Source organism: Zalophus californianus, chromosome 1 (genome assembly GCF_009762305.2).
Source record: "Zalophus californianus isolate mZalCal1 chromosome 1, mZalCal1.pri.v2, whole genome shotgun sequence".
NCBI lineage: Eukaryota > Metazoa > Chordata > Mammalia > Carnivora > Otariidae > Zalophus > Zalophus californianus.
In genome coordinates this window covers 120,252,449-120,265,794 of record NC_045595.1, presented here as the reverse complement: position 1 = coordinate 120,265,794, position 13,346 = coordinate 120,252,449, and the positions used below count along the sequence as shown (strand labels likewise).

The 13,346-nt window shown below is 39.3% G+C and overlaps 1 protein-coding gene across 8 annotated transcripts in view; it reads left to right on the top strand.

Annotated features, from left to right (window-relative positions):
- The window catches only part of WDR49 (WD repeat domain 49), a 147,624-nt gene that overhangs the window by 1,285 nt on the left and 132,993 nt on the right, over positions 1-13,346 (top strand). For 6 of the 8 annotated variants that reach the window (XM_027585699.2, XM_027585704.2, XM_027585701.2 and 3 more), the window contains exons 1-2: positions 7,483-7,587; positions 7,908-8,135. The exons of 1 other annotated variant lie outside the window; for it this stretch is intronic. In XM_027585699.2, the coding sequence (XP_027441500.1) occupies positions 7,974-8,135 (162 nt within the window). In that variant the 5' untranslated portion in view covers positions 7,483-7,587; positions 7,908-7,973. Of the gene's footprint in view, positions 1-7,482; positions 8,136-13,346 lie in introns of those variants that run through there. One more of the 8 variants, XM_027585698.2, reaches the window with a different exon arrangement.

The window sequence follows — 13,346 nt, the reverse complement described above, 5'->3', positions numbered from 1 at the left end:
TGCATCGTTTTTCCCTTGAGACCTGACTCACTTCCCTAAATGCAGCATCCTGCTAGGTAAATTTATGTACTAGACCATTACCACTGTTGCATTTTCTCAATAGAGGGATGAACTCTTCTCTGAATTAAGTGCCCTCCACCACACACACACACACACACACACCTGAGGTGGCCACGAACACACAAAATCAGCATTCCTACCATCTGCTCAACATATGTGTAACTCCCTGCCTCATTCGAGAGTGTATTTTTAACGCTTTTCTTTAAAGGACCTCATGTTTTTCAGGCATTGGCAAAAATTAATCTTGAAAATTACAAAATCAAAATATGTTGAGTAAATTAAGACCCATTTTCTCTGACAGCATTTGGTCTAGGCAATGATTGCAAAACTCCATCTGCATTTTGTAAGATGACTTCTCTGTGAGTACACTTGCAACAACTTGATTTAGGAGTGTACTTCCGATATTAATTTGACTATAGCTGCTCCTGCCATGGAGAAATAGAGCCCCTGGTCTTTAGGGCCCTTCATCAGAGCACCATGTTTGGGAGCACTGTGTTCTGTGGGAAATATTTACGGAGGCAGTGTTCTCTCTCGGGATCCCAGCTTTCAATTTTTAAAGTACAGTTTGTCTCAGAACTTTGCCTTTTGGGGCGCCTGAGTGGCTCAGGCATTAAGTGTCTGCCTTCGGCTCAGGTCATGATCCCGGGATCCTGGGATCGAGCCCTGCATCGGGCTCCCTGCTCAGTGGGAAGCCTGCTTCTCCCTCTCCCACTCTCCCTGCTTGTGTTCCCTCTCTCGCTGTCTCTCTCTCTGTCAAATAAATAAAAAATTAAAAAAAAGAACCTTGCTTTTTATAAGTTTTGAAATCCTTTTTATTGCCTTTTTTCCTTTGCTTTCCTAGACAGAATTTCTCTGAGTAAACAAGGTGAAGTGGCAGCATTTTTCATAGTAGTATGGATTTTTTAGGGTTTTTTTGGTTGTTGTTGTGATCAGTGGAGGATTGGCCCAGGAAAAAAGAAATGTATGAAACAGATAAATATATATATATATAAATGCCAATTCATTCCTTTTTCTTTGAGCTCCTTTTTATTAAAACATTTATTCAATAAATATTTATTTGGTGCTTACTATGTGCCAAGCAAGCTAGCTGTGCTAGGTGCTCAATAAGTATATTATTATAATGATTATATTTACATTTTATATTAGTTTAATAAGCAGCATACATTTCTATACATAAACTGTCTTTCTTGCATTTCCATATTTCATCTGAACCTCAAAGCAAGTGTTTGAAATGGGCATGTAGGAATTGTTGTCTCCACTTATGACTGTAGAAACTGAAGCCCCAAAAAGAGAAATGTCCAGAGTTACATGGATCTGGGCAGGGACTGCATGAAAATTCAGGTTTTCTGACCCTGACCTTGGAACTCTTGTCCTATTGTATTGTATCCCTTCTCCAGATTTCACCTCTACCACCCCAGTGTGTGATCAGTGCTCACCCAAAGCACTATGGCTGCCCATGGTCCTCCCTTGTGAGGCAACTTGTATGAGAAGCTCCCAGTCTCACACTCTTACGTGTCTCCTCTCTCAATCTCTGTTTCTGTCTCCCTTGTATATGTACATGTATATGTATATGTAGTATCTTCCCTGAGGCTAAGCTATTCAGAGAATTCATATTGAATTAAAATCACTTACCTTCTAGAAAAAACGTTCTTAATGCTTTATAAATAAAACATCTAATTCTGGGGATTTGGGCACTCAAATTGTCTAAGAAGATCACGTTATGACACACAATTGTTACACTGCTTTGGTTATGGGAAAAAGTTATTTCTGTTATTATTAAGAATAGATTCAGACAGTGCCAAACAGACCAGCTCTTCTTAGAGAAAACTTTGATAGTTGCCATTAGCAATCCTAAAGCAGAAAATATTTTTTCAAAGTGATAAAACACACACACACACACACACACACACACACACACACACACACATACACACAAACTGCATTTAATAACTAATCTTGAAAAAATTTGATAGGTCATTGTTCTCTATGGGATGAATTTAGATGTAAGAACTTCTTAGAAGCAATGAAAAGGATTATAGAATCTCACTTTCAATACAAAATATCATAATGTGGATAATCTTGCTTCATTCTGTTTTACAGTTACAATATTCCAATCCCTCCATGACTCCTACCTGGAGTTTGCAGGGAATTTGCCTTCCTCTGACTGTGTACTAATATTAATGCTAATTCATGTGTATAATGTTTTTATAATTTATACACATCTTTGACTATATTATCTCATTTTAACCTTAAAACAATTCTGTGATAAATAATATTGCTATCTTTATTTTGAGTCATTATTCGATCTGGCCCAGCATCATAGGGTCTGAAAATGAGAGAACCAAGACTTGACCCTGATATTCTGACTCCAAATTCTAAACTCCTTTGACTTCATTACCTACTGCATCTTTTCTTTTTTTTTTTTTTAAGATTTTATTTATTTATTTGACAGAGAGAAACACAGCGAGAGAGGGAACACAAGCAGGGGGAGTGGGAGAGGGAGAAGCAGGCTTCCCACCCAGGAGGGAGCCCGATGCAGGGCTCCATCCCAGGACCCTGGGATCGTGACCTGAGCCGAAGGCAGAAGCTTAACAACTGAGCCCCTCAGGTGCCCCTAGTGCGTGTTTTCTCTTTCCTCACTTTTTACACATCTCAGCTCCCAAACTGGAATTGAATTTACCCTGGTGTTTAGCAGATTGCGCTGCACAGGGTTTTACACATAAAAGGATCTGGGTTTTCAATTACAGCTTTGCTACTTCTTTGCTGGGTGATCTTAGATAAGTTATTTAATCATCTAAAGATGAAGTCTCAGCTTCTTCATCTATAAGATGGTGACCATAATAGTTCCCACATCATGGGATATCAGAGTAAATGAAATCGTTGGTGTAAAGTCTTAGCAGACACCATATCATGGTATTATTAGATTATGCAATTTACAAGTTGTGTAAGGTTAGGCAAGATACTTAATCTTGTCTGGTTCCATCATTATTAAAAAATGGGAAAATATTAAGTATCTTGCACAGATATCATGAGGTTTAAATAAAATAACGTTTGTAAAAGTGCCTAACAGTCTTTGGAACACAATAATTTTTCATTTTCAACCTACTTGCTTTCTCTTTTTCTTCACAGAGAAAATCAATAAATGTTTACTGGATTTCCAGTCACTCCTTTCATGCAATGATTTTATGACTATGTTTTAGTGGTTCTATACATGGATGCAAGTGTTCAACATCAAGGTGACTTTGACAAACTGTTCTAAAGCTCCCAGTAGAATAAATAGCAGTGTCCTCTCAGAGAGGTAACAGAAAGGAATTTCAGAGTAGTTCAGAGTAATCGCCCAGAAAGTGGCTCCCCAGTGAAAGCCCAGCTGACAACCAGCCCATAGGTACTTTGGGCATGGACAAGGAATTTCAAGAAGGATTTGTTAAAGCAAAGAAGTGTTCAAAAGTGATTAACTGTTGGGAACACCTATCAGAATTTGCATAAAAAGATTGAACTTGAGAATATATATTTTTAAGACTTTATTTGAGATAGGGAGAGACGAGAGAGAGAGAGAGAGAGAGCGAGAGCACTAATGGGTGGGGAGGTGGGCAGAGGGAGAAGGAGAGCAGGGAGCCCGATGTGGGGCTCCATCCCAGGACCCTGGGATCATGACCTGAGCCAAAGGCAGATGCTTAACAGACTGAGCCACCCAGGCGCCCTTTGAACTTGAGAATATATTTAAGCAGTGATTTTCAATATCCAGTTCAGTGGCTCCTATGTGTCTACTGATACAAGAAAATCGCAGTGGTAGAAGGCACGTTTTCAAATGGTAGAAATATTTGTCAATAATTAGAATTTTCTTAATTTTACGTTCCACTTCCACATATTTTTACATTGGCTGCCACTGCTTGCTTTGACCAGAACTTAAATTTATGATATGCAATGTATTGCAGAGTTATATATTTAGTTATTTTAGGATATCATTATTTTGTGAATGCTCAGTGTTCAAACACTTGGACAGTCTGAGAAGGGCTGTTATGAAAATACAGTTTTGTTACTTTGGACATTGTTTGGTAGATCAAAAAAGGCAAACATTATGTTGCCCAAGACTTAACTGAGGATCTGCTTTCTCAAAAGGTAGGACTAATTTAAAACCAACATTTCCTGTTTCTTGTGTCTCTGAGCAAATGGTGGGTGGGTCTCATTCATTATTGTTTTCTGGTGCCTAGAGCAGTGTCTGGGACAGAATAGGGTCTCCAGACATTTCCATCTTACATAGAAATTGTATGTATAAAAAATGCTGTGTTTCAAAAGCACTTAAATGGTTTTTCTAAGCGCTTTGAGGATCCAATCTTAAATTTTGTTTCCCTCATTCATTTTATTTTTCATGGAATTCTGCCTGTGTTTCTGATTCAATGCCACCTACTCCCAGGACCCTTCCCTGAAAACTCAAAAGCTATGGGTGACACTCACTTTCCATCCAGCCCATTTTATGTACCGTACTGTCGTGTAGTTTATGCACAGCTCGGTGTTGGCAGTGTAAGTCTAGAGCATTAGTGAGGTATCATCCTTGTTCTTAAGGGAATTAATGTAGTAGGAGACAGAGATACACAGGCAACTAATTATACTGCAAAGCGGAAAGAAAAAATGCTGTGCTTAAAGTATAAACAAAATGCTGTGATTGCAGAGTGGAAGGAGTAATTAATTCTATCTGGGAGGATCAGGAACAAGGAAGGAAAGAAGCTAATATTTATTGAGGGCCTAAAAGTTGCCAAAGGCAAGCCTAGTGCTTGCCCTCAGTCTCCGGCAGGGGGTTGTGTTTAACCCAAGTTGTGGGGTGTTTGGCCACTCGGGCCATGTGGGGAAGGCATGGGTTCAAGAAGCCAGGATACCACGGGATGCCCTTCTGTGATTCCCTGAGGAACAGGGACTGGGGACAGCCTTGACTTGGAAGGGTTGGGTGGAAAACTGGGTTGGAAAGGGAAAGCTGCTTTCTGTTACAGTGAAGGGTTAGAGGGAGAATTCTAGACAGAGATGAAGAATGTCAGGAAGAATTGGCTTCAGTGTGAGGGGAGGGCAAACAAAGGAAGGGGAATTGGAGGAAAGATGAGGCCCACATTTACATGGGTGGGTATAAAGTATGGGGTGGAGCCGGGAATTCTGATAAGGACCCTAAGGGAGGTGTGCTCAGCGGGGAGAATGATTCAGTGCCAAGGTTCCAAAGAAAGCACAGGTCAGTGGGTGCCTCAGCTTGCTCTGCCCTCTTTAGTGAGGGAACGCTCTGTTGTGCTGGTGAGTGTCGGTGGGTCCCTACAGGGAAAGGGGCAAGGGTGCCCCAGTTTGCAAGCCTTCTCTCCTGACCACTCCTCCAGAGCACACACTGTCTTCATCCTTGCACATTGCCCCATAGAGCCCAATATTGGACTGACCACGTGGCAGGCTTTTACACAATCATAATTGATTCATGGCAGACAAGCAGGTAGATTTCAGCAGAGTCAAGAGACTACTTATGGATTTTACAGTGCCTTGGAAGTTTAACCTGAAAATTAACCACACAGTTACAAAGAAGGTTAAAGCCCTTTAAGACTTTACAATCAAGAATTCTTTCTAACGCCATAATCTTACATAAAGAAAACTGTGTCAACTGATTAACTTCTGCAGTAATTTATTAGCTGCTCATTATGCTTTCCCGTTTTGACTAATGGAAATGTTTAGAGCTGCATCTTTATGGAAGCTAAGTAGGCCAGGCGTTTTGACTGTCTTAGAATAATTAGAGAATTGTGCATCGTTAGCCCGTGGGATACCTACCTCTCCTGGTACAACTTCAGAAAATGGTTTTTCTATTTTCTCAGCCTTCCCTCATTAGTGTCTCTTCCTGAACAAAGCCCAACTCTCCAGAATATCATTATAAAATATTTTACAAACATTTGTGGGACTGATCCAGCTGCTTTTAACTATTATTAATTTTCTAATTAGGATGGTAAAAAGACCTATTTTGTTCCTATGTGAGATAACTTAGGGGAATTTATATTAGGGCTTCAAAACATTCTCCTAACTTACATGAAGGTCTAACAGGAAAGGCAAATTTGTGGTAAGCATGCCCCCCCCTTTGCCCTTCTGTGCCTGTGATACGTATCTGTAATCTATAATGCCCCTCTTTTCCTATGACTTCAGAATCTTTCTCAACACAGCACTGTAAACAGCAAGAGGTTGGGATTGGCATGAAAGATGATCTAACCAGGTAATTGCTCCCACAAGTCTATAAACCCCTCAGGTGCAGGCACAAGGTCCAATTCAGGATGTGACATACAGTAGGTTCTTAATAAATGGTTTCTGGAATGAACCGTGGGCAGAGAGATGAATAAATTAAATGGATGTGTGAATGACATTTCTTTCTTTCTCTCTTTTTTCCTTCCTTCTTTCCTTCCTTCCTTCCTTCCTTCCTTCCTTCCTTCCTTCCTTCCTTCCTTCCTTCCTTCCTTCCTTCCTTCCTTCCAACTGGTACAGGAATGCCTGTAGGATGCTTCCTTCTCTGTGTTCTAGGGAATGTACTGTGCATCATCAAGGGTCTTGTGAACACCAGCCCATAGAATGATAGAGCTGGAAGAGACCTTAGAAAATACTGAGTGACAACTTTTCAGTTTTACAAAGATGAACCTAAGGTGCAGAGAGAACATCTACCCCTAGAGCAGTCTCTGAAGCTCAGGAGCCACCCTGCCATAGTCCATACCTTATTAACTCTGTGGCTTCTGGCATTTTCTTTGCCTCTTCATCTGTAAAGTGGGGACAGTGATCTTGTTTGCTTTTCAGGGTTATTGTAAAGCTTAACAAGAAAAAGAATGCAAAGTGCTTAGTGTAGTGCCTAGCACATGGTAAATACTGAAAAAAAAAGTTAACTTTTCTCTTTTTTTTCTTCCCTTTCATTAGTATTAGCTGAGCCAGTGATGGTACTGTAAGTACCAAGTGGTTTTATTACAAAGTTTATCATGTTATGCTGTGGTTTTTCCCCTTATAGTCAATGAATTGAACAACATCCCCATTTTAGATACAAAGAAACTAAGAAAAGAGAAGGTAAAGGAACAGATACTTATTAATTAAAAATAAAATGTTTCCTACATGGAAAACATACAATTCCAGAATGTCATTTCTCTTTTCTTTTGGCTAATCCTATTATCTCATAATATATTACATGCTTCATAGAAAATATATTTATAAAACTTGCCTTTTAATAATATAGCAATGAAGTTTAATTAAAAGTGAGTGAGCTGAATTGTCCTTTAAAAAAATAACAACATTCACATCACATATGCAGACTGTCAGGTCAGTAATTAGTTGTGGGGGGGGTGTGGTGAAGGAAAAGTTTTAGTTGGCTTGACTTTGGTTGCCAGGAAACATACAAAGGCAGCAGGAACAGATGAAAACAAAGAATTCCACATTGCTGGGAAGGTGGCCTTCAGAGACAAGCCCTTCACTGGGACAGAAGCCTTGCAGCTGTGTCATACAAGAAAATGGAGTTTAAAACCCCAATATGTTAATAGAAGCAAGGTTAGCCAAAGAGATTTTGAGAAGTTGCTCTTCTAATGCATTTAAAATGAGATTTAGAAGATGCTTTCTGTGTCAGTTGGCATAAACATGGGGGAAGTTTTATGCATTTTTAATCAAGCCAGATTAAACAGAATATAAGGAGGGGGTTTTTAAAAGGATTCCACAGTAGATTTTGAAAGTAAACTGTGGAATTAAAGAAGGGTGGGGGTTGAGGGCTTTTATTCCTTACCTCTTGGCCTTGAACATTTTGCCTCCTCATTGTTTGCCTTGAAATGTGCTTTCATTTTGGAATTCTGCTAAATTGGGTTTCTTTTCAAAAGCACCTGTTGAAGGGGAAAAAAAAGTGTCGAAGTAGTTGAAGGCAGCTGAAAAGGGGTGAAGCCATTATGAGTTACCAGAATGCGCTTGAGTTGAACAAGGGGCCACAGCCTGGGTCAAAGAGCCCTGGGAGGGCAGGAGGTACCACCACAGATAAAGAACACTGTCCAGCCCTGCTTGAAAACCAACTCAGTGTGGGCGACTTTTGCAAAATACAGAATGCCTTTGAGGTAAGCCTTAATCTTCTTTCCTGGAGAATTTGAATTGTTCATGAAGACTGGGGTGAAACAGGTTTTTCTCTTAAAATTGCTGATATATTCGATGGTTAAAACAGGGAATTGAAAAGAATCAGTCAGGCTTGAATTTAACACCAGAGTAACTTTATCCCTCAGTTCTTTGTGCCAAATAATATTATTTAGTTTGCAATTGCTGCTGTTGAATATCATTGTCATCAAGGAAGGATTAATTCTCTGACAAAATTTTTCTTAGTGATCACCACAGTTTTGGAAACCTGGAAGCTGTGGTTGTGAGTGGGGAATACCAGATCTCTAAGGTGACTCCCAGTACAACTGTCCTTGCATGGAACATTCAAGGAGAACTCTGGAAATGCAAATAGGCAGTTTGCAAACATTCTCCCCTGCTTCACTCTAAGTGACTCAACTCCTTTTCAAAGCTAATTTTGGCAATTTATTGTCCCAAGATCCCGTGTGAGAGACCAGTCTCCCACTCTTTTGGGTAAATATTGGGGCAGTGCTCATCAAAATGAAACTTAAAGTTATCCTTTTAATTCTATATGTAAAACAGGCCTTAGGAATTTTAACTATAAATAAATAACTTCCTTCTCTCTATCTTAATTAATTTGAATTTGGCAGCTATGCATAGTAAACAGCATACATCAAAATGATTTTTAGTTTCTCACATGAATAGGAAGAAGTGCTCTTTCATGCTGTGGAATTTACGTGGACATGAGCCTCCATCATTTCTACTTCATTATGTTTGCTAAAATATGTTCTCAGGACTTCAGAAGATCCTCTGAGGGTGCTTGGGAGTATCCATATTAATTTGAAACAGACATACAATATTTTGGAATACCACCTTGAAATTAATAAAGCATGATGAAATGGGACAATTATGTTGGTCTGTAATTGGCATAAATTTTAATTTTTATCTCTCCCCCAAAATGTTGCTAACTACTGAAAAAGTCTGCCATGTCCTATTTTGCATAACAAGTTCAATTCTACCTGCAATGATAAACTAACATTCTACTTATAGCCATCATTTCTTTATAATATAATCTATCATATTTAGTAGCAAAGACATGCTCTGCCCTACACTTTTCTCATTTTGTCATATATCTGCTATTCATCCAACCCCATTTGTCTGCAAAATTTCAGTGTTGCTCATGTCCAATGCCCCAAATGAATTTGGCATATTTTGATAGACACAGCAAACATTTTGACAGCTTGAGGACAGAGAAACGTAACAGCAGACTATGGCAGCTTTGACTCTGGAATGAACAGAAATGTGGTGGTTTGTTCTGCTAAGAACACAAAGAATCTGAATTCTAGGGCCGGTTAGGAGAGTCGACATTATAAAGTCGATATGTTAGAGAGTGAAACTGCTGCAGAGGGTGGGAGTGGGTGTTCTCTTCAAACCACTAATCAGCCTAGAGTGAACCCAATGATATGGGATAATCAATCTCAAGAGTTGTTGGTTTTTTGGTTTTGTTTTGTTTTACTTTAAATGTTTCGAAGACTGGATCACTTATTTTGAAATTACCAGTTGGAAAAGCAGGTATTACGGAGGGTGAATAGATTGCAATTCGGAGCTTACATGGACCTAGAAAATCTAATGACAGTTTTTAAAAAAGGAATTGAGCTTTGCAGACATACTTTCCAGAGAAAAAGAAGTCTGTCCATGTTTAACAGACTCAACAGACACAGAATGGAATAATTTAATGGCAAATGTGCCACCAGGACTAAGAGTTAGGCCCTTGAGACAATATGATTTCCAAGCCCAGAATGGAGACCTAGAGGACAATGATACACGAGGTGGTTTCAGTGGCATTCAGTCCATCTGTCATGACCGTTAGGCCCACAGGCCACAGGTGTAGATTGCTGTAAAAGGAAAAATTGCCGTCAGCTGCTGTCCAGCAACACGGGACCTTAAAGTCAGTGGTTTGTACTCCAATCACTAAAGACATGCTCTTGGCAATGCCAAGATTCTGGCACTAGGTCCCTTCATCTTTTATCTTCTTTTGGGTACCCAGATTGCCTATTTGGGGCTGAAAAGTTGTCAGATATAGATAAAGTCCTTATCCTTAATTGAAAAAAGGGAAGTTGGGTCTTTGAATTGTGTACTGAATGTTTCACATATGTTTCCAAAGGAAATACACATACCATATAAATCTTAGTAGTAGCATTTAGGAACAAAGGAAGGAGTGCTTACATTTATCATAGGACGGTATAAATGACTTAGAATCACTGTTTGAGCTCTAGGAATCTGATTTCTTGGATTTAAATCCAAGTTTTACCTCTTACAATGAGTCTATGTGCAAATCACTCAAGCCTTTTGGGCCTCAGTTTCCTTTATTTCTAATGTGGGGATAATAAGGTTGTGGTGAAGATTCAATAAGATCGTATCTGGAAAATCCTTGGAAGAATGCTTGACACAGAGTAGTGCTCAGTTATTAACATAGATATTATATATTCAGTGAGAGTTTGTACCACATGGCCATTAACATTCTCTTGATTCTAACTCATACATTTCCTAAAGGAAGTTAAACTTTGAATAACACAACTGTGCTTCTGCATTCCTTTTAGGTGTGCTAGGAAGTGGAAGCTATGAGTTGCAAAGACAGATTCACTTAGAAGAGTACAAAGGTTCATTTTTCCATCTCCTACTTCCTATTTTATTAGCACTCAAAAGCTTTTAATTGATGTCTTGATCCTCATCTTTATTTTTTTATTTTTTACTTTTTTACATCTTACTTTATTTTGTTTTAAATTAATCCTTATCTTTGGAACAAAGAAATTACCTAGATAGACGTACTAGAAAAGTAACTTGTGGAATTCATTTTCTTTCAAGTGATGGTGTCCAAAAAGCCATATATCAACTTGAAGGCAATGAAACTTGTATTATTCATAGAATTGTAAAATGGTTGTTACTCAAACTTTCGCACTTGCAATGCTTAGAGAAATGATATGGTCTCTGGACATTCATATTATTTTGATGTCAACCATATTTTACATTTTCTTAGATACTTCAAAAGCTAGCTACTATGTAAAGAAAGATGGCTGTGGTTTGATGATGTTATAGGAATGCCTAAGGTGAAAATTCTGGCCCAAGGGAAATTGAGTTTTGGAAAAGCACCCCCTGGGACCTGTTATATATTGAGTTTCTTCTGAGAGTCTGGCTATGTACGTTTCTGAGCATTTCTTTCCTTGAACTCTCCATTGTTGACCTCTGCATGCTAGGACTCTGTTCTTTGGTCCTAGATGACTTGCTGCCTGTTTGGCCTGGGACTGTAGATGCCTACACTGCTGGACTCACTGGGTCACGTCCTGACCCACTTCCAACAGCAACTATGTCTGTATATCATCTCCTGAAATGTCTGTTCTGGCCAAGGTTGGGCCCAGAACCAGGGGCTGGCCCTACCCTGTCTGCTCCATGCTGCCATTTGCCCAAGCCCTACTAAATCTTTAGCTTGAATAGCTAGAAATGAAATTTAAACCATATGCAAAAGGGGAGATATTTATGCTCAAAGTAGGAAGGGCCAAAACATTGAGAAAGGCAGAGCAAAAATCCTAGGAGGCAGTCCCCAGAGAAGTTCAGGGAGGTTCTCAGAACAAACCTATCTTGGGAGCAAATAGAATCTACATAATGCACTTATGCTAACTTAGTCTGAAAGCCTAGAGAAGTTCAGGAGGCAATTCTGTAGTTCTGAAAATTGTGCTCGAGATGTAATAAAATGATTAAATCCGCAAAATTTATGATACCCTCATGCTTGATTGTTTTTATAAAATTCCCAAGAATCTGCCTATAGACAAATTCTACAGCAGAGACAATGAATGACTCTTCCTTGCTCCCACAGGACAAAGCTGAGGATTCTGAGACCCTGCCAGGCAGCCTAGGCTCTAAGGGAACACAAAAAGTTGGGTTAAGTTCTTTTCTACCTTCCCTTATTTATTTGTCCTTCTTTCTAAATTGCCTTCCCCAGTTCATTAAGGCTCCAGTCTTCTCTCAGCCTTCTCAGTGCTCACTGTATCTTCACTAGTAAGGTCCCCAAACGGACAGGCCTTCCTGGACATGTCTCGTGTTCCAGAAGTATTCTCATCTCTTGCTTCTTTCTTTTCTCTTCCAGGCATTACCATCCTAATGCAAATAATATCCCCCATCTTTGTTTTATGCCCCTTCCTCAGAACCATTAGATTTTGCTTGCCTCTGAGAAAATATGAGATAGTCCATGAAGATCATTTAAACATTTTTTTTTTTTTAGGTAAAACTGATAGTAAAAACTCTATACATTGTTATCCAGTAAAGTCCCACATTAGAAAATCTTTATTTTTATAGGGTGTGCAAACTGTGTAAAAAAATATAATAGCTCATACATAATAGAGGTTTATTTCTTGCTCATATAGAGTAGAAAGTAGATATTTCTAATTGGTTGGCAGCTCCAAGTGAGGGTTCAGGTGCCCAGGCTCCTTCCCTCTCCCACCTTCCCTGATTGCAATGCATCAAGCTAGTAGCAGGAGGGAGAGTATGAAGGAGCACGTAGGGAAGGTTTTCGTGAGCTGGGCTCACATTCCGACTGCAAGGACAGCTGAAAGTGTACACAGGTGTGTGCCCAGAAAACAGAAAAAAGTTCTGTCTTGCCTAATAAACCAACATGCTTCATTTTATAGATGAAGGTGAGTCATGTGCCTAACAATGTTTTGTGTTTTGCCTTAACTGCCAGGAGGTTTAAATTTAGTGTTCAATTGATACCACTATTCTTAACGTAGATTTTTCTGGAACAATTATCTGCTATTTTCATTATATGACTCCTGTTCTTTTATCTTTGCTTTAGTGGTTCAGCTGCCTCTGTACCTTCGCTGTAGCTGAACTAAAACTCTTCCTAGAAATCAGTGGAGGTAAAAATGATGAATAAAAATTTATTATCTTTCAAGTATGGTAAGATTTCACAAAGCACTTCTGTAGGTATCAGGTTATTTGATCCTCTCACCAGCCTGGAATGTAGGTGGGGTAGACATTTTTATTTTCCATTTACACACAAGGAAAACAAAACTCAAAAATACTTAATTGAATTACCCCTTGGGGCAGCGCGAGGGCCCAGGGACAGATTGTCAACTTTCCAGCGCATTGTATGGCAGGGCTGCCACTGGCCACAAGGCAACCTCTCTTTGAGATGTTGCTTTAAGGAACAGGGATCCAGTAGGGTA